Raw genomic sequence first — 24,683 nt, 5'->3', positions numbered from 1 at the left:
CTCTGTACTGGTTGTGCCCCGATCCTGCAGCTGAATCAACTTTAGGAGATGGTCCTGGTGCTTGCTGGACTTTCTTGGGCGCCCTGAAGCCTTCTTCACAACAATTGAACCGCTCTTCTTGAAGTTCTTGATGATCCGATAAATGGTTGATTTAGGTGCAATCTTACTGGCAGCAATATCCTTGCCTGTGAAGCCCTTTTTGTGCAAAGCAATGATGACGGCACGTGTTTCCTTGCAGGTAACCATGGTTGACGGAGGAAGAACAATGATTCCAAGCACCACCCTCCTTTTGAAGCTTCCATTCTGTTATTCGAGTTCAAACAGCATGACAAAGTGATCTCCAGCCTTGTCCTCGTCAACACTCACACCTGTCTTAACGAGAGAATCACTGACATGATGTCAGCTGGTCGTTTTGTGACAGGGCTGAAATGCAGTGGAAATGTTTTTGGGGGATTCAGTTCATTTGCATGGCAAAGAGGGACTTTGCAATTAATTGCAATTCATCTGATCACTCTTCATAACATTCTGGAGTATATGCAAATTGCCATCATACAAACTGAGGCAGCAGACTTTGTGAAAATTTATATTTGTGTCATTCTCAAAACCTTTGGCCACGACTGTACGTATCCCAACCAGAAGCCATGGATTACAAGCAACAGCTTTCAAGGAGCAGGACACTAATCCGGATGCTTATAAGAAATCCCGATATAAAAGCCAAAACACTGAACTACACATGAGAACACCAGCTGCTCCAGACGACGGTATGATCACGCTCTCCGTAGCCAATGTGAGTAAGACCTTTAAACAGGTTAACATTCACAAGGCCGCAGATTGGATTACCAGGATGCGTACTCAGATCATACGCTGACCAGCATGTGTCTTCACTGACATTTTCAAACCTCTCTCTGACACAGTCTGTAATATCTACATGTTTCAAGCAAACCACTATTGTCCCTGTGCCTACGAGCGCCAATAAACCTGTCTAAATGATTACCGCCCCGTAGCACTCACATGTGTAGCCATGACATACTTTGAAAGGCTGGTCATGGCTCACATCAACACCATCATCCCAGAAACCATGGACCCACTCCAAATCGCATACCGCCCCAACAGACCCAAAGATGACACAATCTATATTGCACTCAACACTGCCCTTTCCCACCTACAAAAAAGGAACACTTATGTGAGAATGCTGTTCATTGACTACAGCTCAGCATTCAACTCCATAGTGCCCTCCAAGCTCTTCACTAAGTTAAGGACCCTGGGACTGAACACCTCCCTCTGCAATTGGATACTGGACTTCATGATGGGCCGCCCCCAGGTGGTGAGGGTAGGCAACAACATACCCGCCACTCTGACCCTCAACACGGGGGCCCCTCAGGGGTGCGTGCTCAGTCCCCTCCTGTACTCCCTGTTCACACACGACTGCGTGGCCGCATATGACTTCAACACCATCATTGCGTTTTACGATGACACAATGGTGGTAGGCCTGATCACTGATGATGATGAGACAGCCTACAGGGAGAATGTCAGAGACCTGGCAGTGTGGTGCCAGGACAACAACCTCTCCCTCAACGTGAGCAAGACAAATGAGATTATCGTGGACTACAGGAAACAGAGGGCCAAACACGCCCCCATTCACATCAACAGGGCTGTAATGGGGCGGATCGAGAGCTTCAAGTTCTTCTGTGTCCACATCACTAAGGAACAATCATGGTCCAAACACACCAACACAGTCGTGAAGAGGGCACAACAACGCCTCTTCCACAACAGTAGGCTGAAAAGATTAGGCATGAGCCATCAGATCCTCAAAAAGCTCTACAGCTGTACCACTGAGAGCATCTTGACTGGCTGCATCACCGCTTGGTATGGCAACTTCTAGGCATTCGACCACAAGACACTGCAGAGTGTAGTGCGTATGGCCCAGTACACCATAAATAGGGTTTTACTGCAAAATGTACATACATTTAAAGAATAAAGCGAGAGCTAACGGAAAACATGTCAGTCGCACATTGCGCCTCTAGTGGCCCCTCGAGAGGAAAGATTTTTGAAGGTTAGCGAAACGTTGCTCTTTCTCCTTGGGCTTTCAAACATCTATACTCTAAGTGATAGATTAACATATAGAATAGATAGATTAACATAAAGGAGTTTGCAAAACAGACAAACAGATCTGTGACTAGACTAATGTACTGGTAATCGGATGCTTACACTACTTGTATCCATCGTTGTGCTAGTCATCATTGAATAACACAGTCATAATTACCCTACATTGCCTTGTGTGCACTTGTTCATGTATGCTGTGTTATTGACAAGCATCTGGTCAATATAGTAACACCATCTGTAACAGGGACACACAGTGAAGGAAATAGCTGGGTTTATTCTGACTACCTCAGGCTCATAGGGGACTGGGCTTGTCTGGGCTTGGGCTCTGACCAAAGACACTTGTACAACAGTATGTGTCTGTTAGAAGTAAATTCATATTTTTTTCCCCTTTACCTCTGCACACAACCACATGGTTAAAGAGTGACTTACAGGAGCAATTTGGGTTAAATGCCTTGCTCGAGGGCACATTGACAGGTTTTTAACATAGTTGTCTTTGGGATTCTTACCAGCGACCTTTCAATTACTGGCCCAATGCTGTTAATCACCTGCCGCCCCATATTATATTATATTATATTATATTATATTATATTATATTATATTATATTATATTGAATCATGTCCTAAAAAGTAGATAGCTAACAATTACAGGCTACTGATCCAGAATCAGGTAAATTGAAAAGAGAAAAGCTAAAATTGATCGCAGTGAAACTGAAACTGATTTTAATTCAGTCAATACTACATTAGAACTCCCGTCAGTGCCAAAGAAGTACTCTGCAAGAAGAACTCAATGACATTGATCTTTTAGATCACCTCCAAAAGCTAGTTTCCACCACACAGTATTAACATTCACATGCTAATTGTATGATTTCATTATCTTCCTTTCTGCATCACAAGATTAAAGGGGACTTAAAGGAAGGGCTTTACGGTGTATTTGTTTTATTTTTACCCAGTGTTTAAACTATGAGTGCTGATTACCATTGGAGATCAGGAATTATAAATGACACAGTCACTCACTCACTCAAGACGTCAAATGCATTACAATAATCACCAACAAAAATAGAGAATAACAATCTATTTTCTATTTTTTTTGGTGATTATTGTAATGCATTTGACATCTTGAGTGAGTGTGAGTGAGTGAGTGAGTGAGTGAGTGAGTGAGTGAGTGAGTGAGTGAGTGAGTGAGTGAGTGAGTGAGTGAGTGAGTGAGTGTGTCATTTGTTTTATTAAGGTTAATGAGATAAGCTGTAATATAATGACCATAGGGTCAAGGGAGTGGTTATACTGAGTGGAGTATTAGGCCAGACTGGTTCATTTCCTGGATACCTAAAACTGTGTGCCTCTGTGTACAAGACAGTGTTTGTGCTAAACCATTGAGCAGGTCAAATTGTCCACTTATTTCCTGCCAATCTAAGTCATATGGGATCTGTGTCTTGGTTAGAGAAAAAGCAAAAGATCCCTCTTTTGTGGTTTTGGCTAGATGCAGTGCAGCTATGGACAGTGTCAAATCAAATCAAATCAAATGTATTTATATAGCCCTTCTTACATCAGCTGATATCTCAAAGTGCTGTACAGAAACCCAGCCTAAAACCCCAAACAGCAAGCAATGCAGGTGTAGAAGCCCGGTGGCTAGGAAAAACTCCCTAGAAAGGCCAAAACCTAGGAAGAAACCTAGAGAGGAACGAGGCAATGAGGGGTGGCCAGTCCTCTTCTGGCTGTGCCGGGTGGAGATTATAACAGCACATGGCCTAGATGTTCAAATGTTCATAAATGACCAGCATTGTCAAATAATAATAATCATAGTAGTTGTCGAGGGTGCAACAAGTCAGTAACACAAGAGTAAGTGTCAGTTGGCTTTTTCATAGCCGATCTTTGAGAGTATCTCTACCGCTCCTGCTGTCTCTAGAGAGTTGAAAACAGCAGGTCTGGGACAGGTAGCACGTCCGGTGAATAGGTCAGGGTTCCAGCAGGTCTGGGACAACAGGTCTGGGACAGGTAACACGTCCGGTGAACAGGTCAGGGTTCCATAGCTGCAGGCAGAACAGTTGGACCTGGAGCAGCAGCACGGCCAGGTGAACTGGGGACAGCAAGGAGTCATCAAGCCAGGTAGTCCTGAGGCATGGTCCTAGGGCTCAGGTCCTCCGAGAGAGAGAAAGAAAGAGAAAGAGAGAATTAGAGAGAGCATATTTAAATTCACACAGGACACCGGAAAAGACAAGAAAGAAAGAAATACTCCAGATGTGACAGACTGACCCTAGCCCCCCGACACATAAACTACTGCAGCATAAATACTGGAGGCTGAGACAGGAGGGGTCAGGAGACACTGTGGCCCCATCCGATGAAACCCCCGGACAGGGCCAAACAGGTAGGATATAACCCCACCCACTTTGCCAAAGCACAGCCTCCACACCACTGGAGGGATGACTTACATACTGTAGCAGGTAAGGAGAACAAAAGTAGCAGGTTAGGATAATTAATGTAGCAGGATAGGATAATTAGGTTAAACTAAGAAAAAGGGGTTGGGTAAAATAAAATGCTACAATTGTCCACGACGCGACTCGAACGTGCAACTTGGTCCATAGCTCTACTCCATCTATCCACAACCCTCGTTGGTGAAGTGTAATACAAAGACTGAAAATGCCAGCTATCAAACTGGTGCCTAAAGCTATATTGTACCAATTTATTTGATAGCGTCTTATATCTGGATAATATCAACACAAATAAAAATATTTGAATTCATCATTATGATGGATGAACGTCTTAGATGTCAGATGTTGCCCATGGAAAGATTATGTTTGCCTGTCTGATTCCATCCATTCCACCTTCAGACAATGTTACAGCAATGTTTTATTGGTTTTGAGAGTGAAGAGTGAAGAGATTCCTCAATCAGGGCTAAGCACTTGTCACCTATTTCATTGAAATGAGAAACAGAATAGAAATGTGGAGGGTTGATGAGGGGTGTGTCACTAAGGCTGTGTTTAGATAAATAGCCCAATTGTGATCTTTTTTTCACTAATTGATCTTTTGACCAATCAGATCAGCTCTGATAAAGTTCTGATGTGAAAAGATCTGATATGATTGGTCAAAATACCAATTTGTGGAAAAAAGATCACAATTGGGCTGCCTGTCTAAACACAGCCTAATGCCCTCATATCAATCCTTATTGAACACAGATAACAATTGTGCCCTGCAACTGTCAAAAAGCATTTATTTAGAGGATAGAGATATATTTTCTTAGTTCACATATCATTGCTTTTTTAACCTTCAGTGCCATGTTGAGTGAGATATCCCATGATGTCTTTGTCTTTCGCTTGCTTGTACTGTAACATAAAATGTAATGTATTGTATAATCTTACTATGGTAATTTTCTGAAAGGTTGACTAGCCATTGTTAGGTATGTCAAGTAATTTTTGTTATTAGGCCACTTTGACCTGAAAGAATTGTACAATCTGCCCAGTAGCCTAATATTGAGAGAACTGCCCTGAATCTGAATCTTGACTGTCTGAATCATATTTGTACTAAACCACATTAAAGTGAGAGAAAAGTACAATTAGCTCAGTATACAGTATTATCTCTATTCTCTGTACATTAACTATATATATTTATAAGCACATCATGAACATGACTATATACAGTTGAAGTGAAAACTCAGTTTTCACAAATCCTGACATTTAATCCTAGTAGAAATTCCCTGTCTTAGGTCAGTTAGGATCACCACTTTATTTTAAGAATGGGAACTGTCAGAATAATAGTAGAGAGAATTATTTATTTCAGCTTTTATTTCTTTCATCACATTCCCAGTGGGTCAGAAGTTTACATATACTCAATTAGTATTTGGTAGCATTGCCTTTAAATTGTTTAACTTGGGTCAAACGTTTCGGGTAGCATTCCACAAGCTTCCCACAATAAGTTGGGTGAATTTTGGCCCATTCCTCCTGACAGAGCTGGTGTAACTGAGTCAGGTTTGTAGGCCTCCTTGCTCGCACACACATTTTCAGTTCTGCCCACAAATGTTCTATAGGATTGAGGTCAGGGCTTTGTGATGGCCACTCAATACCTTGACTTTGTTGTCCTTAAGCCATTTTGCCATAACTTTGGAAGTATGCTTGGGGTCATTGTCCATTTGGAAGACCCATTTGCAACCAAGATTTAACTTCCTGACTGATGTCTTGAGATGTTGCTTCAATATATCCACATCATTTTTGTTCCTCACGATGCCATCTATTTTGTGAAGTGCACCAGTCCCTCCTGCAGCAAAGCACCACCACAACATGATGCTGCCACCCCTGTGCTTCACGGTTGGGATGGGTTTCTTCGGCTTGCAAGCCTCCCCCTTTTTCCTCCAAACATAATGATGGTCATTATGGCCAAACAGTTCTACTATTGTTTTATCAGACCAGAGGACGTCTCTCCAAAAAGTACGATCATTGTCCCCATGTGCAGTTGCAAACCGTAATCTGGCTTTTTTATGGCGGTTTTGGAGCAGTGGCTTCATCCTTGCTGAGCGGCCTTTCAGGTTATGTCGATATAGGACTCATTTTACTGTGGATATAGATACTTTTGTACCTGTTTCCTCCAGGATCTTCACTAGGTCCTTTGCTGTTGTTCTGGGATTGATTAGCATTTTTCGCACCAAAGTATGTTCTTCTCTCCTTCCTGAGCGGTATGACGGCTGCATGGTCCCATGGTGTTTATACTTGCGTACTATTGTTTGTACAGCTGAATGTGGTACCTTCAGGCGTCTGGAAATTGAACCAGACTTGTGGAGGTCTACAATTGTTTTCTGAGGTCTTGGCTGATTCCTTTTGATTTTCCCATGATGTCAAGCAAAGAGACACTGAGTTTGAAGGTAGGCCTTGAAATACATCCAAAGGTACACCTCCAATTTACTCAAATGATGTCAATTAGGCTATCAGAAGCTTCTAAAGCCATGACATAATTTTCTGGAATTTTCCAAGCTGTTTAAAGGCACAGTCAACTTAGTGTATGTAAACTTCTGACCCACTGGAATTGTGATACAGTGAAATAATCTGTCTGTAAACAATTGTTGGAAAAATTACTTGTGTCATGAACAAAGTAGATGTCCTAACCGACATGCCAAACTCTTGTTTGTTAACAAGAAATTTGTGGAGTGGTTGAAAAATGACTTTTAATGATTCCAACCTAAGTGTATGTAAACTTCCGACTTCAACTGTTGCTACATAGAGCATTATTAGAGCTTATCTTCTACAAGGGGTGAATTCTAACGTCGGATTTTCACTTAGTCATGCATTCATATCAATGGGAGCAAAGACTAAGTGAAAATTTGACAAGTGGAATTTAGGATTCGTCTCAAAATAGTTTTTTCTACGTTTTTTACTCATAGTTTTCTACTCCTCCATAGCTGAATTCGTCCGGCCTACTGACTATGCCCCGGAGTCCCATGTGAGGATGAGATGGCCCAGAGTTGTTCTGACTACTCAGAGGACTCCGCCTCTGACAGCTCCCGTGAGGAGACCATCTACGAGACCATAAGAGCCACCGCCGAGCCGGCCCCCAGACACATGGACGACATACACACTCACTCCCTGGTCGTCCGCATCGTCATCCCCGACCTGCAGCAGACAGTGAGTGAGTGTGTGTGTGTGTGTGTGTGTGTGTGTGTGTGTGTGTGTGTGTGTGTGTGTGTGTGTGTGTGTGTGTGTGTGTGTGTGTGTGTGTGTGTGTGTGTGTGTGCGCTTGCCTATATTTACTCAGGAACGTGTGTGAAGGAGTTGTATGTTTGTATGAGCCGTAAAGCCCCTATTGTTTGATGTACCAACTTATGGGTTACCTTTGGAGTGTTTTTTACACACGTTTCTTTATAGAACTGTTTACTCCTAGACTTATAGACCGACTCATAGGTTTTGAATGCCTGGCTTGCAAAAGAAGTTCAAATGATGAAGTCTTAGATTACACTTGCTAACATCCTCTCTTTCTCTCATTTCCCTTTGGTATAATGCCTTTGATTTAAGCCAGCTCTGGCCATCCATTATCCTGGCTGTGTTGCATCATTTCGCCTGTCGGAGAACACACGTTGTGTGAACAATCTGTGGGCGTTGTATGGGCGTTGATGTGTGTATCTCGCAAATATATGGGGACATGCATATCCCTCTGCATTCCTCTCTTATTACCAGACCTGGCTTCAAATACTATTTTGAATATTTTCAAATTATTGAGCTGGGATTGATTGACCGTGCCTGGTGCAGCATCCCGGCATCGCCTCTTCACTGTTGATGTTGATACTGGTGTTTTGGGGGACTTGTGAGGCGTCTGTCCAGTGTCTGTGTTCTTTTGCCCATCTTAATCTTTCCTTTTTATTGGCCAGTCTGAGATATGGCTTTTTCTTTGCAACTCTGCCTAGAAGGCCAGCATCCCGGGGTCGCCTCTTCACTGTTGACGTTGAGACTGGTGTTTTGCGGGTACTATTTAATGAAGCTGCCAGTTGAGGACTTGTGAGGCTTCTGTTTCTCAAACTAGACACTCTAATGTACTTGTCCTCTTGCTCAGTTGTGCACCGGGGCCTCCCACTCCTCTTTCTATTGTGGTTAGAACCAGTTTGAGCTTTTCTTTTAAGGGAGTAGTACACAGCGTTGTACAAGATCTTCAGTTTCTTGGCAATTTCTCACATGGAATAGCCTTCCTTTCTGAGAACAAGAATAGACTGACGAGTTTCAGAAGAAAGTGCTTTGTTTCTGGCAATTCTGAGCCTGTAATCGAACCCAGAAATGCAGATGTCAATAGGGTCGTAATGATCGGACCAAACTGCAGCGGGGATGTGAATCATCTTCTTGATTTATTAAAGAAATGAACACTGAACAAAAGAACGACGAAAACCAGTCCTGTAAGGTACATAGACTATACATGGAACAACCACCCACAAACACAAGAGAAAATAAACCCACTTAAATATGGCCTCCAATTAGAAGCAACGACAACCTGCGGCTTCTAATTGGAGGCCGTTCCCAAAACTAACATAGAAATAGAAAAACTTGAAAACCCACATAGAAATAGAAAACATAGAACATAAACCAAAAACCCCTTAACACACAAAACAAACACCCCCTGCCATGCCCTGACCAAACTACAATAACAAATAACCCCTTTTACTGGTCAGGACGTGACAGCTGATGCTCCAGATACTCAAATAGTCTAAAGACGGCCAGTTTTATTGCTTCTTTAATCAGAACAACAGTTTTCAGCTGTGCTAACATAACTGTAAAAGGGTTTTCTAATGATCATTTAGCCTTTTAAAATGATAAACGGATTAGTTAACCCAACATGCCATTGGAACACAGGAGGGATGGTTGCTGATAATGGGCCTCTGTACGCCTATGTAGATATTCCATAAAGAATCAGCCGTTTCCAGCTACAATAGTCATTTACAACATTAACAATGTCTACACTGTATTTCTGATCAATTTGATGTTATTTTAATGGACAAAAAAATTGCTTTTCTGTCAAAAACAAGGACATTTCTAAGTGACCCCAAACTTTTGAACTGTAGTGTGCATTTCAATTTAGTGATTTGTAAGTATGGTAAATTAATACTGCACAAAAAGTGGTTGTTTTCCATGTTATTTGATCAAGAAAAATATTTAATTTGCTGTGGCTGTTTTGTGTCTTTGCCTATAATTAAGTACCTTTTGATATAAATGCTTGAGGACAGGGTTTTGTTATTTATGGATTGCATCAGAATGACAATCACAGAGAAAGGGACAGGGCAACAACTCTTACAATTTCAACAATTGAATCCTGCAAGATACAGTTCTTAAATATAAACTACCTTTCCTGCAAGATACTGTTCTTAATTATTCAACTACCTCTCCAAAGCGGAGATGCTGAATAAAAATATTTGTTTGCGCTACAGTAGTCTGTATCGGTTCGCTAATTCTAGTAAATATATATATATATATATGTATATTTTTTTTTAATCCGATTTTAAAGGGGGTGCTGCAGCACCCTCAACGCCCCTACTTCCCACAGCTTTGGCAGCACCTATATCTTCACCACAGATTCTAACAGACTTTGCCCTGGCAGTGAATAATGGTGTTCCAAAAAAGGCACCGTTGCCCTAGAGCACACAAAGAACTATACATACTTCGGGCTAAACACCTAAACACCACAGGTAACTTCCACGAGACTGTGGACGCTCTATGAGACAAGGAAAGAAGGGCCTTCTACGCCATCAAAAGAAACATCCAAACTCGACATCCCAATTAGGATCTGGCAAAAAATATTTCAGTCAGCTATAGAACCCAATGCCCTCTATGGTTGTGAGGTCTGGGGTCCACTCACCAACCAAGAATTCACAAAATGAGACTGCATGCAGAATCCTGCAAAAATATTCTTTGTGTACAATGCAAAACCCCAAATAATGCATGCAGAGTATAATTGGGACTATACCTGCTAGTTATCCAGAAAAGAGCTGTTAAATTCTACAACCACCTAAAAGGAAGCGATGCCCACACGTTCCACCACAAAGCCCTCACCTACAGAGAGATGATCCTAGAGAACAGTCCCCTCAGCCCTCATCAATCTACACACAATATCCCATAATGATGAACAAAAACTGGTTTTACATTTTTTTTTGCAAATGTATTAAAAATAAAAAAAACTATCACATTTACACAAGTATTCAGAACCTTCACTGAGTACTTTGTTGAAGCACCTTTGGCAGCAATTACAGTCTCGAGTCTTCTTGGGTATGACGCTACAAGCTTGGCACACCTGTATTTGTGGAGTTTTTCCCATTCTTCTCTGCAGATCCTCTTAAGCTCTGTCAGGTTGGATGGGGACTGTGAGAGCACAGCTAATTTCAGGTCACTTCAGAGATGTTCGATTGGGTTCAAGTCCGGGCTCTGGCTGGGCCACTCAAGGACATTCAGAGACTTGTCGCGAAGCCACTCCAATGTTGTCTTGGCAAGGTGCTTAGGGTTGTTGTCCTGCTGGAAGTTGAACCTTTGCCCCAGTCTGAGGTCCTGGGCGTCTGGAGCAGGGTTTCATCAAGGATCTCTCTGCAATTTGCTCCATTCATCTTTCCCTCGGTCCTGACTGGTCTCCCAGTTCCAGCCTCTGAAAAACATCCCCACAGCATGATGCTACCACTACCATGCTTCACCGTAGGTATGGTGCATGGTTTCCTCGAGACCTGACGCTTGGCATTCAGGCCAAAGAGTTCAATCTTGCTTTCATCAGACCAGAGACTCTTGTGCCTTTTGGCAAACTCTAAACGGTCTGTCATGTGCCTTCTACTGAGGAGTGGCTTCCGTCTGGCCACTCTACCATAAAGGCCTGATTGGTGGAGTGGTGCAGAGATAGTTGTCCTTCTGGCAGTTTCTCCCCTCTCCACAGAGGAACTCTGGAGCTCTGTCAGAGTGACCATCATGTTCTTGGTCACCTTCCTACCAAGGCCCTTCAACCCCGATTGCTCAGTTTGGCTGGGCGGCCAGCTCTAGGAAGAGTTTTAGTGGTTCCAAACTTCTTCGATTTAAGAATGATGGAGGACACTGTGTTCTTGGGGACTGCTGCAGAAATGGTTTGTCACCCTTCCCCAGATCTGTGCCTCGACACAAATTATTGTTAAATTCTAATATGTTTTTGTTATTGTTTTGTGTCTTCTCACTTTTGTTTATTGTTCATTTCACTTGCTTTGGCAATGTAAACACATGTTTCCCATGCCAATAAAGTCCTTTTGAATTGGAGGGAGGGAGAACACCTACAATGAACAACTGTTTTTCTGTTGTCACGCCCTGACCCTAGAGCCCTTGGTTCTCTATGGTGTTTAGGTCAGAGCGTGACTAGGGGGGTGTTCTAGTCTTTCCATTTCTATGTTGGTGCTCTTAGTTTGGTTCCCAATTAGAGGCAGCTGATGTTCGTGGTCTCTAATTGGGGATCATACTTAAGGGTTCCCTGTTCCCACCTGCTTTGTGGGATATTGTTTGTTTGTGGTGGTGGTTGTTACACCACGTAGTCACGTTGTGTTGCTTGTTTATTGTTTTGGTTGAAGAAGTTTCACTTTAAATAAATATGTGGAACTCAACAAATGCTGCGCCTTGGTCTGTCTCTTATCAGCACCGTGACAGAATATCCCACCACACAAGGACCAAGCAGCGTGTTCATGAGGTAAAGGAGTTTTGGACATGGGAGGAGATCATGGGAGGACAGGAGACCCTTCCTTGGCGGGAGTCGCAGAGGACACAGGAAGGACAGCGACAACGCCGGGGACCACAGCCACAGAAACCCCAATATTTATTTTTTTTTGGGGGGGGGGCACATGGGGCGGACGGCTGAGCAGCGAAGTGTGCCAGAGCCTGAATGGGAGTCTCTGGAGGAGTTCAATGAGGGATACCGGAGAGAGGTTTTGGCTAGGAGTATGCTGCAGCGCAGGCGTGCTGAAGAGCGTGACACCTGTCCGGTGCCATCTGTGCCAGCTCCTCGCACTCGCCCTGAAGAGCCAGAGACCGTCAGGGAGGAGAAGGAGAAGTTGGGAGAGAGAGAGAGGAGAGAAATTTTATGTAGGTGTGTTCTGCACGGCACTCGACCTGAAGAGCCTGTCAGCAGTCTGATGAGCCCTGTGCTAGCTCCCCGCACCCTCCCTGAAGTGCGTGTCACCAGCCCGGTACGTCCTGTGCCGACTCCACGCACCAGGCCTCCAGTGCGCCAACCTCAGCCCGGTACGTTCTGTGCCTGCTCCCTGCACTCGCCCTGAAGTGCGTGTCACCAGTCCGGTGCCACCTGTGCCGGCTCCACGCACCAGGCCTCCAGTGCGCCTCCCCAGCCCGGTACGTCCTGTGCCGGCTCCATGCACCAGGCCTCCAGTGCGCCTCCCCAGCCCGGTACGTCCTGTTCCTGATCCCCGCACAAGGCCTCCAGTGCGCCTCTACAGCCCGGAACCTCCAGCGACGGTTTACAGTCCAGAGCTTCCAATGATGGTTCACAGTCCAGAGTCTCCAGTGACGGTCAACGGCCCGGAGCTTCCAGTGACGGTCAATGGACCAGAGCTTCCAGTGACTGTCAACGGCCCGGAGCTTCCAGTGACGGTCAACGGTCCGGAGCCTCCAGTGACGGTCCACGGCCCGGAGCTTCCTGCGCCAGTGCCATGGCCGGAGCCTTCCTCTGCGCCGGTGCCCAGTCCAGGCACAGCGTTCCAGTACCTCTCCAAGGCCGGAGCCTTCCTCTGCGCCGGTGCCCAGTCCAGGCAAGGTCTGTTCAACGCTGGTCCGACCAATCTTATTCCACGCTTCAAGATTGCTTCGATCACGTGGACTGGGATATGTTCCGGATAGCGTCGAACAACAACATTGATGTATACGCTGATTCGGTGAGCGAGTTTATTAGCAAGTGCATCGGTGATGTTGTACCCACGGCGACAATTAAAACCTTCCCCAACCAGAAACCGTGGATTGATGGCAGCATTCGCGCAAAACTAAAAGCGCGAACCACTGCTTTTAATCAGGGCAAGGCGACCAGAAACATGACCGAATACAAACAGTGTAGCCATTCTCTCCGCAAGGCAATTAAACATGCTCAGCGACAATATAGAAACAAAGTAGAGTCGCAATTCAACGGCTCAGACACGAGAGGTATGTGGCAGGGTCTACAGTCAATCACAGACTACAAAAAGAAAACCAGCCCCGTCGCGGACCCCGATGTCTTGCTCCCAGACAAACTTAACAACCTCTTTGCTCGCTTTGAGGACAATACAGTGCCACCGACACGGCCCGCTACCAAAACCTGTGGCCTCTCCTTCACCGCAGCCAACGTGAATAAAACATTTAAACGTGTTAACCCTCGCAAGGCTGCCGGCCCAGACGGCATCCCTAGCCGCATCCTCAGAGTATGCGCAGACCAGCTGGCTGGTGTGTTTACGGACATATTCAATCAATCCCTATCCCAGTCTGCTGTTCCCACATGCTTCAAGAGGGCCACCATTGTTCCTGTTCCCAAGAAAGCTAAGGTAACTGAGCTAAACGACTATCGCCCCGTAGCACTCTCTTCCGTCATCATGAAATGCTTTGAGAGACTAGTCAAGGATCATATCACCTCCACTCTACCTGATACTCTAGACCCACTCCAATTTGCTTACCGCCCCAATAGGTCCACAGACGACGCAATCACAATCACACTGCACACTGCCCTATCCCATCTGGACAACAGGAATATCTATGTAAGAATGCTGTTCATCGTCTACAGCTCAGCATTTAACACCATAGTACCCTCCAAACTCGTCCTTAAGCTCGAGACCCTGGGTCTGAACCCCACCCTGTGCAACTGGGTCCTGGACTTTGACGGGCCGCCCCCAGGTGGTGAGGGTAGGAAACATCTCCACCTCGCTGATCCTCAACACTGGGGCCCCATAAAGGTGCGTTCTCATCCCTCTCCTGTACTCCCTGTTCACCCATGACTGCGTGGCCATGCACACCTCCAACTCAATCATCAAGTTTGCAGACAACACTACAGTGGTAGGCTTGATTACCAACAATGACGAGACGGCCTACATGGAGGAGGTGAGGGCCCTCGGAGTGTGGTGTCAGGAAAATAACCTCACGTTCAACGTCAATAAAAACAAAGGAGATGATCGTGGACTTCAGGAAACAGCAGAGGGAGCACCCCCCTATCCACATCGATGGGACAGTAGTGGAGAAGGTTGAAAGTTTTAAGTTCCTCGGCGTACACATCATGGACAAACTGAAATGGTCCACCCTCACAGACATTGGTGAAGAAGGCGCAACAGCGCCTCTTCAACCTCAGGAGGCTGAAGAAGTCACCAAAAACCCTCACAAACTTTTACAGATGCACAGTCGAGAGCATCCTGTCGAGCTGTATCACCGTCTGTTATGGCATCTGTTCTGCAGTGGGTGGTGATCTTCAGGGTCAATTTGTGTTGACCTACATATGAACCTGATGTAATTGTGATGTAATGAACTTGGTCTTTGGTACAGAATGTAGAGGGAAAGGTGTGTGTGTGTGTGTGTGTGTGTGTGTGTGTGTGTGTGTGTGTGTGTGTGTGTGTGTGTGTGTGTGTGTGTGTGTGTGTGTGTGTGTGTGTGTGTGTGTGTGTGTGTGTGTGTGTGTGTGAGAGATCACACATGTATGTGCTAATACCCATAATTCCAAATTCATCAAAACTGAGTGCTCAGCTGTGGTATTTGATCACATGATTGGGTCACACAGTCCACTAGGAAAACTAACACGGTTGAATAATTCAACACGTCCCCGCCGTACAACACACACACACACACAAATTACACAGTACAAGACCACCCACATAAGAGCATCTGAAATGAGGTCGTTTTTTACCCTATATAGTGTTGAATAAATCAAAGTACTGGGATTAACTATTCCTCCTCTCTCATATATATTCAATTAACTTACTTATTAGGTTGAATTACAATTCATTAATGTTGAGTCATCATAAACTCATTGTAATTAGCATGGGCTTGTTAGTGCACTTGATGATTTCATTAGATCGGTTTATCGCTTGGGGATGTAACGTTCGTCTGTGGAAGAAGGAGTAGACCAAAGCGCAGCGTGGTACGTGTTCATGATGTTTATTTTAACTGAACACTGAAACAAAAAACAAAGTGGAACAAAACGCAACAGCTCTGTCAGGTGAATACACCAAACAGAAAACAACTACCCACACCAACCCTGTGGGCAAAGGCTACCTAAGTATGGTTCCCAATCAGAGACAACGATAGACAGCTGTCCCTGATTGAGAACCATACCCGGCCAAAACAAAGAAATACCAAAACATAGAAAAAGGAACATAGAATGCCCACCCTAGTCACACCCTGGCCTAACCAAAATAGAGAATAAAAACCTCTCTATGGCCAGGGCGTGACAGGTGACTGTAGTTTTAACATCAGTGGGCTGTGTGTGTGTGTTATCGAGAGAGAGAGACCATCCATTGTAAAAACAACCCATGTCTATTTATGTTCCCTTTTGTACTTTAACTATTTTCACATCGTTACAACACTGTATGTAGCCACAATATGACTATATTTGAAATGTCTCTATTCTTTTGGAACTTTTTTGAGTGTAATGTTTATTGTGTAATGTACATTTATTGTTGTTTATTTCACTTTTGTTTATTATCTATTTCCCTTGCTTTGGCAATGTAAACATATGTTTCCCATCCCAATAAAGCACTTTGAATTGAAAAGAGGATTACATGTATGTTGATGTATTTCCCAGTGACAAACTGCCTCTGCTTTTTCTTTCTCTTCTATTCTCTTTCTCCATCCCTATACCACGCCTGCTGGGGTTGCACTTCAAACCCATTTCAGCCATTTCACTGTCAAATAGCTACTTCACTATTTTATAAAGTTTCTCCTGAAATGTTAGCGTTCTATTTCATTAACAAAAATTACATTTTAGTCATTTAGCAGACGCTATTATCCAGATTGACTTACAGTATTGAGTTTTATACATTTTCATACTTTTTTCATACTGGTCTCTTGTGGGAATCGAACTTGTGGGAATATTGTATTCGATTTTTGATTTGAACCCACAACCCTGGCGTTGCAAGCACCATGTTTTACCGACTGAGGCACACAGGACCATATTACATAAAGTTTCTCCTGAAACCTAACCTTTCTATTTACTGTTCTGAGATGCACTCACGATGAAGCTGGAGCATAATGTAACGTGATGGGAGATGTACTAGCAAAGTAACATACTGTACTGTTGCAATGGTCCTCAGCCAGGCGGAAACAGCCCATTGTCTCTCCACAGACAGGTACCAGACATCTGTTCCTGTACACCTCTATCCTTCCCTCCATCCCTCCATCTCCTCCTCACCTACTTGCTGCCAGCCAGGGGGGATTATGGGTAGAGTTCAGAGAATGTTCATCAGCCTCAGTCTTTATCACAGGCACAGGTCCACTATCACCAGCTGAGCAGCAGATCCGGAGGTGAACACACAAACACACACACACACACACACACACACACACACACACACACACACACACACACACACACACAGAGAGAGAGAGAGACAAACACAAACAAACAAACTGGAATGACACGGCCCGTGGCCCATAATCCTCTCTGATTCATCCAGGTCTGGCAGATGCAGCTGTATTGCTTGTTTGTTCAGCTCTGAGGTAATCTGGCTGGGTGCAGGAGAGGGGTCAGTGGGGTGGTGTGGTGTGACTGAGTCATGCTGTACCCGCGCCATAGCTGAGGCTGTGGCACTTAGAGAGGATGTGGGACATGTGTTTGTATGGGCAATGTTTTTTAAAGGGATAGTTCACCCACATTACAAAATGATATTGGCTTCCTTACCCTGTAAGCAGTCTATGGACAAGGTATGACAGCAATCCATACATTGGTTTAGTTTCCCTTGCACTGTTTCCACATGCTAATGTTTTAGCATTTGTGGCACAAATCCCATTCAAGTTAAGATATTAGTATTTTTTCAAATCAACTATAAGTGAGATTGTTGAACTTCACAAACATTTTAGATACTGTCGGATTGTCATGATTGTCCTATTAGGATCCAAATAGTTCAGGTCAGCTTTGCCATAAACAACTTCCACCAGACCCCCTCTCAGCTGCAGAGGGGGGGAGGAGGGAACTGGTGGGGGCTAACACCTCACACCCTGTTGTAAATCAAGGACAGAACATTCAGCATTTCCCTCCAATGTTCACCAGAGGAATGGTCCTTTGTTTTAAGAAGACTTTTCCCGTCGAAACTCTAACACGTTCTAAAGCGAGTACTGGAACAACATTTCTAAAATACAATGTGGGGAATGGTCACAGGCGGTCTATAAAACACTAATGTCATATTGTGTGTTATTTTGTGATGTCATTAAAACTGTGTTGTGCATGAAATATGAAAACTAATTAAAGTGTTTTTGTTAAGAGAGGGACATGATTTTAGGAGCCATAAGAGATAATAGTTATACTTAACTTTGCACAGTGACAAGTCACCCCCCTGAGTGAGGTCAGAGAGCGTATCAGCCTGACAGAACCGCCCTTTTGAACAAACTGTATAAAATGATGGGTTAAGAATTAACATATCTGACCAGAGAGACGTAGAGCTGCAGCTCAAGTTTAAAGTGGTTTGAACTCTGAATCTCAACACGAGGTAGAGATGGTAAAGTCACCTCCTGGACAATCACTGGGACGGCTGATTAGCTGTCCTAAGTAAAGTATCTAGAAAAGCGAATTGAAGTGGAACCATTCTACTACTCCTTTCAAACCAACGCAGTACGCTACTCTCACCACCCCACTGGGAACCATCGACACAGCTGGCTAGCCTATCTTCAAAGAAGCATCTTCCAGAGTGAATGGAAGGACAATAAACTTGTAGGTCAGTTCAGGACTACACAACAAGTCACCGGATACAGGACGACGGCAGAGGAGAACAACAAGAAACCCCTTTTGGACAATCAGAGCCTTACAAGCGTGCCCCAAAAAGGTCCAACACCCTTTCCAAGATGGCCACTGAGAGAAAACAAGGATTTTCACGTAAATACATTCATGATTTCTTACTCCAAGCGGTTCGTGTGTAAAGTATAGGAGTGCTATCAGTGAGAGTAGTTTCTAAAATGTACCAATGTTAAGTGTCTCTGTACCTTTCTCTCTCTCACCCTCTCCATGTCTTTTGTAACAAGCAGCCATATTGTTGTCAGTCCACTAGGGACCTGTTTTTAATTAATTAAGTGTGTATGTTTATCCTGTGTTACCATTTAGTTAGCTAGTAAATAAATCATTAAACCAATTTGTGTAGTACTGAATCATAAGTAAGGCTCGGGTTTTGGCTGATGTAAGGAGGTTACGACTGTTCAGAGTGATGATATGATACGAGGTTATCATTAATAAATTGACTGTTTATAGATGTAATAGGTAAAGACCTTTAGAGTTTAGTTTGGGAAATGGTAACTCTTTAAAGAACCACTCTTGTGGTGCCCCAGATGAGTTAATTGTTGAATGATTCATTTAATCGGGTAACAATTAAACATATTTAGGTTGATTAGATAAATAACAGTCTTCAGATTATTGTTAGAAGCCAAGTCACAACAGGATGATTTGGACATGATGAGCAACAAATGCTAAGATCGGTCCCATGACTTCAATGGGATTTGTGCCACAAATGCTAAAATGTTAGCATGTCGAAAGTGGAACTAAACCAAAGCATGCATTGCTGTCATACCTTGTCCATAGACTGCTTACAGGTTAAGGAAACCAATGTGTAATTGTTTTACTTGGGTGAACTATCCCTTTAGGTCTGTGTCTGTATTAGTGTTTGTAGGATAGTGTTTGTAAAGGAAATGTTGGTGATGGTTTTGCGTGGGAATGCTCAAGCCCAGGCTCTTGGCCTACAACTGAAAGTCTGTGATCCGTTTTTTTTTACCATGATTCTCTCTTTCCCCCTCTCTAACCCTACCCCTTTCAACCCTAACCCACCCCTTTCAACCATAACCCAAACCCCTCACACAGAAATGTATGCGGTTCAACCCCAACGCAACCGTGTGGGTTGCCAAGCAGAGGATCCTGTGCACGTTGAACCAGAGTCTGAAGGACGTGTTGAACTACGGCCTCTTCCAGCCCGCCATGAACGGACGAGACGGGAAGTTCCTGGATGAAGAACGCCTCCTACTGGAATACCCACAGCCAATCAGCAAAGGAGTTCCATCTCTGGAGGTAGAGTGCCAGCAAATCACTGAAGTTGTTACATATTTATTATGGCTCCCCATTAGCTGCTGCCAAGGCAGTATAATATCACCATACAACAATATAAAAAATGTGCGTGTGTGTAGAAGAACTGTTAGTATGCATGTGTGTGTGTGTCTCTTTGAAGTCTGTGTTGTTCCATAAAGTGTAGTTTTATCAATTTTTTAAGTCTGATTTTATTGCTTGCGGAGTTACTTTATGTGGAATAGAGTTCCACGTAGTTACGGCTCTGTGTAGTACTGTACATATTCTAGAGTCTGTCCTGGACTTGGGCACTGTGAAGAGACCCCTGGTAGCATGCCTTGCGGAGTGTGCATGTGTGTCCGAGCTGTGTGCTAGTCATACAGACAGTTTGTTGCTTTTAACATGTCAATACCTCTCACAAAGACAAGTAGTGATGCAGTCAATCTCTCCTCTACTTTGAGCCAGGAGAGATTAGGGTTGGGTTTTTTAGGGTTGGTATTTTACGATATACCGGTATTCATGCACGGACCAGTTTAGGTTTTTATTTGACCTTCTATAGCGTATTTGAATGTTTGGTTTGTTAAATGCGATACGCTGTGTATAAGGTACATTTTTATAGTTTACTTCGCTACTTGAGTCATCTCTCTTCACGCTGCTTTCCACACAGCTTTCCTTTGTTGTTCATTGGCCACGAGACATTTGCATTCAGTCTGCATGGTGAATGCAGCACATGCAACAATGTTGATGACAACAATGCTGTTTTCACTTTGCTTCTTAATATAAATCCACTATGTTCTATAATTACACTATTCGTTTGTGTTTCTTACATCTGCAAACAGCTAGTATGACTTAGCAAATTGGGCCTTAATCTTGTTAGCCGTTAATGCTAATCGCTAGTTAGCTGGCTAGCTAAATGTACTGAGTCAGTGTAAACATAATTAACTATACAGCCTGATAATACCAGTGATGGTGTAGACCTAAATCAGCATGTTGTTTGTGGAACAGTATCTTCTAAATCAAAGAAGAATCCGTGAAGCATGAATATGTTAGCTACATGAAGTAGCTAAGAGAAGACATTCAATGTAGCCAAAGATTATAGGGTCCCCTAGGAAACACTTGTCAACACTTTGGTTCCTACACTGTCACAATAACTCCTCCCTGGCATTTGAATTTGTTTTCATGTCAAAACAAAACAGTACTCAACGTGCCCACTATTATATTCTAACTATAGTATTATAATAATAATTATATATCCATGATTCCAAAAATTCACCCAGAGTGTTTTTCTCTAAATCGCAAGTAAAATTGCAATTGCAACATTTGGTTAAAGATTATTTGCCAATATCATGCAGCCTTATGTGGCAGTGTGGAAAGGATCTCAAATGAGTGCAGTAAATGCAGAAATTGATAAAAATGCTGAAAATTATTTTAGGTTGAAGTTGAATTGAACAGTATAAAACAATCACAATGGAGAAAGACCCATTGAAATCATTTAGAATGCATGTGTTGCCACCCGAGGGTCACGCACTACTCATAAAGCAAATTCAGAACTTTATTATTCCAAAATATAAAATACCGTCAAATACCGTCATGCCGTCTAATTGTTTTTAAATATGGTGATATGATATTTCGGCCATATCGCCCAGCCCTAGGAGAGACTGACATGCATGTCACTGATGTTGGCTCTCTGTGTATATTTAAGGGTCAGCCATGCTGCTCTGTTCTGGGCCAATTGTAATTTTGTGGCACTTGACCATATGACTGGGCAGTAGTCCAGGTGCGACAAAACTATTGCCTGTATGACTTGTTTTGTTGATAGCAATGTCAAGAAATGAGAACAGCGATTTATAACAGACAGACCTCTCCCCATCTTAGCTACCGTTGCATCAATATGTTTTGACCATGGCAGTTTAAAATCCTGCTCAACTTGATCAATTTCCACATTATTCATTACAAGATTCAGTTTAAGTTTAGGGTTTAGTGAATGGTTTGTCCCAAATACAATGCTTTTTGTATTTTTCTATATTTAGTTTAATATTTGCCATCCATTCTAAAACTGACTGCAGCTCTTAAGTGTTGCAGTGATTTCAATTGCTGTGGTAGCTAACGTGTATAATGTTGAGTCATCAGCATATTTGGACACACAGGCTTTACTCAGTGCCAGTGGCAGGTTGTTAGTAAAGATTTTAAAAAGTAAGGGGCCTAGACAACAGCCCTGGGGAATGTCCAACTCTACCTGGATTAGGTTGGAGAGGCTTCCAATAAAGAATACCCACTGTGTTTTGTTAGACAGTTAACTCTCAATCCACAATATAGCAGGAGATGTAAAGCCAACACATACGTTTTTCAGCAGATTATGGATCGATAAAAAGCTGCACTAAAGTCTAACAAAATAGCTTCCACAAGCTTCTTATTATCAATTTCTTTCAGCCAATCATCAGTCACTTGTGTAAGTGCTGTACATGTTGAGTGCCCTTCCACATAAGCATGCTGAAAGTCAGTTGTTCATTTGTTTACTGTGAAATAGCATTGTATCTGGTTAAACACAATTTTTCCAGAAGTTTACTAAGGGTTGGTAGCAGGCGGATTGGTCGGCTGTTTGAGCCAGCAAAGGGTGCTTTGCTCTTCATGGGTAGCAGAATGACTTTTGCTTCCCTCCATGCCTGAGGGCATACACTTTCCTGTAGGCTTAGATTGATGAGATGGCAAATAGGAGTGGCATTATTTTTAATTTTTAAAATTTTTTATTTAACCTTTATTTAACCAGGTAGGCAAGTTGAGAACAAGTTCTCATTTACAATTGCGACCTGGCCAAGATAAAGCAAAGCAGTTCGACAACATACAAAAACACAGAGTTACACATGGAGTAAAACAACATACAATCAATGATGCAGTAGAAAAAAATAAGACTATATACAATGTGAGAAAATGATGTGAGATAAGGGAAGTAAAGGCAAAAAAGGCCATTTACATTTTAGTCATTTAGCAGACGCTCTTATCCAGAGCGACTTACATTTCATACATTATTTTTTTATTTTTTTTCGTACTGGCCCCCCGTGGGAATCGAACCCACAACCCTGGCGTTGCAAACACCATGTGTTGCAAACACCATGCTCTACCAACTGAGCTACAGGGAAGGTTGGCATGGTGGCAAAGTAAATAAAGTATAGCAAGTAAAACACTGGAATGGTAGATTTGTAGTTTGAAGAAAGTTCAAAGTTAAAATATAAATAATATGGTGCAAAGGAGCAAAATAAATAAATACAGTAGGGGAAGAGGTAGTAGTTTGGGCTAAATTATAGATGGGCTATGTACAGGTGCAGTGATCTGGGAGCTGCTCTGATAGCTGGTGCTTAAAGCTAGTGAGGGAGATAAGTGTTTCCAGTTTCAGAGAGTTTTGTAGTTCGTTCCAGTCATTGGCAGCAGAGAACTGGAAGGAGAGACGACCAAAGGAGGAGTTGGCTTTAGGGGTGACCAGAGAGATATACCTGCTGGAGCGCATGCTACAGGTGGGTGCTGCTATGGTGACCAGTGAGCGGAGATAAGGGGGGACTTTACCTAGCAGGGTCTTGTAGATGACCTGGAGCCAATGTGTTTGGCGACGATTATGAAGCGAAGGCCAGCCAACGAGAGCATACAGGTCGCAGTGGTGGGTAGTATATGGGGCTTTGGTGACAAAACGGATGGCACTGTGATAGACTGCATCCAGCTTGTTGAGTAGGGTATTGGAGGCTATTTTGTAAATGACATCACCGAAGTCGAGGATTGGTAGGATGGTCAGTTTTACGAGGGTATGTTTGGCAGCATGAGTGAAGGATGCTTTGTTGCGAAATAGGAACCCAATTCTAGATTTAACTTTGGATTGGAGATGATTGATGTGAGTCTGGAAAGAGAGTTTACAGTCTAACCAGACACCTAGGTATTTGTAGTTGTCCACAAATTCTAAGTTAGAACCGTCCAGAGAAGTGATGCTGGACAGGCGGGCAGGTGCAGGCAGCGATCGGTTGAAGAGCATGCATTTAGTTTTACTTGTGTTTAGGAGCAGTTGGAGACCACGGAAGGAGAGTTGAATGGCATTGAAGCTCGTCTGGAGGGTTGTTAACACAGTGTCCAAAGAAGGGCCAGAAGTATACAGAATGGTGTCGTCTGCGTAGAGGTGGAACAGAGATTCACCAGCAGCAAGAGCGACATCATTGATGTATTCAGAGAAAAGAGTTGGCCCAAGAATTGAACCCTGTGGTACCCCCATAGAGACTGCCAGAGGTCCGGACAGCAGGCCCTCCGATTTGACACACTGAACTCTGTCAGAGAAGTAGTTGGTGAACCAGGCGACGCAATCGTTTGAGAAACCAAGGCTACTGAGTCTGCCGATGAGTATGTGGTGATTAACAGAGTCAAAAGCTTTGGCCAGGTCAATGAATACGGCAGCACAGTATTGTTTCTTATCGATGGCGGTTACGATGTCATTTAGGACCTTGAGCGTGGCTGAGGTGCACACATGACCAGCTCTGAAACCAGATTGCATAGCGGAGAGGGTGCGGTGGGATTCGAAATGGTCGGTAATCTGTTTGTTGACTTGGCTTTCGAAGACCTTAGAAAGGCAGGGTAGGATGGATATAGGTCTGTAGCAATTTGGGTCAAGAGTGTCACCTCCTTTGAAGAGGGGGATGACAGCAGCTGCTTTCCAATCAATGGGAATCTCAGACGACACGAAAGAGAGGTTGAACAGGCTAGTAATAGGGGTTGCAATAATTTCGGCAGATCCAGATTGTCAAGCCCAGCTGATTTGTAGGGGTCCAGATTTTGCAGCTCTTTCAGAACATCAGCTGAATGGATTTGGGAGAAGGAGAAATGGGGGAGGCTTGGGCGAGTAGCTGTGGGGGGTGTAGTGCTGTTGAATGCAGTAGGGGTAG

General features: G+C 43.6%; 1 protein-coding gene across 1 annotated transcript in view; it reads left to right on the top strand.

Moving 5' to 3' along the window:
* The window catches only part of LOC106561908 (SH3 and multiple ankyrin repeat domains protein 2), a 271,718-nt gene that overhangs the window by 85,948 nt on the left and 161,087 nt on the right, over positions 1-24,683 (top strand). Inside the window, 2 exon segments of the mRNA XM_045688948.1 lie at positions 7,484-7,706; positions 19,573-19,776. Coding sequence (XP_045544904.1) covers positions 7,536-7,706; positions 19,573-19,776 — 375 coding nt within the window. The 5' untranslated portion in view covers positions 7,484-7,535.

The sequence above is a fragment of the Salmo salar genome, chromosome ssa11, assembly GCF_905237065.1.
Source record: "Salmo salar chromosome ssa11, Ssal_v3.1, whole genome shotgun sequence".
Lineage (NCBI taxonomy): Eukaryota > Metazoa > Chordata > Actinopteri > Salmoniformes > Salmonidae > Salmo > Salmo salar.
This window is presented reverse-complemented; position numbering and strand designations above follow the sequence as displayed.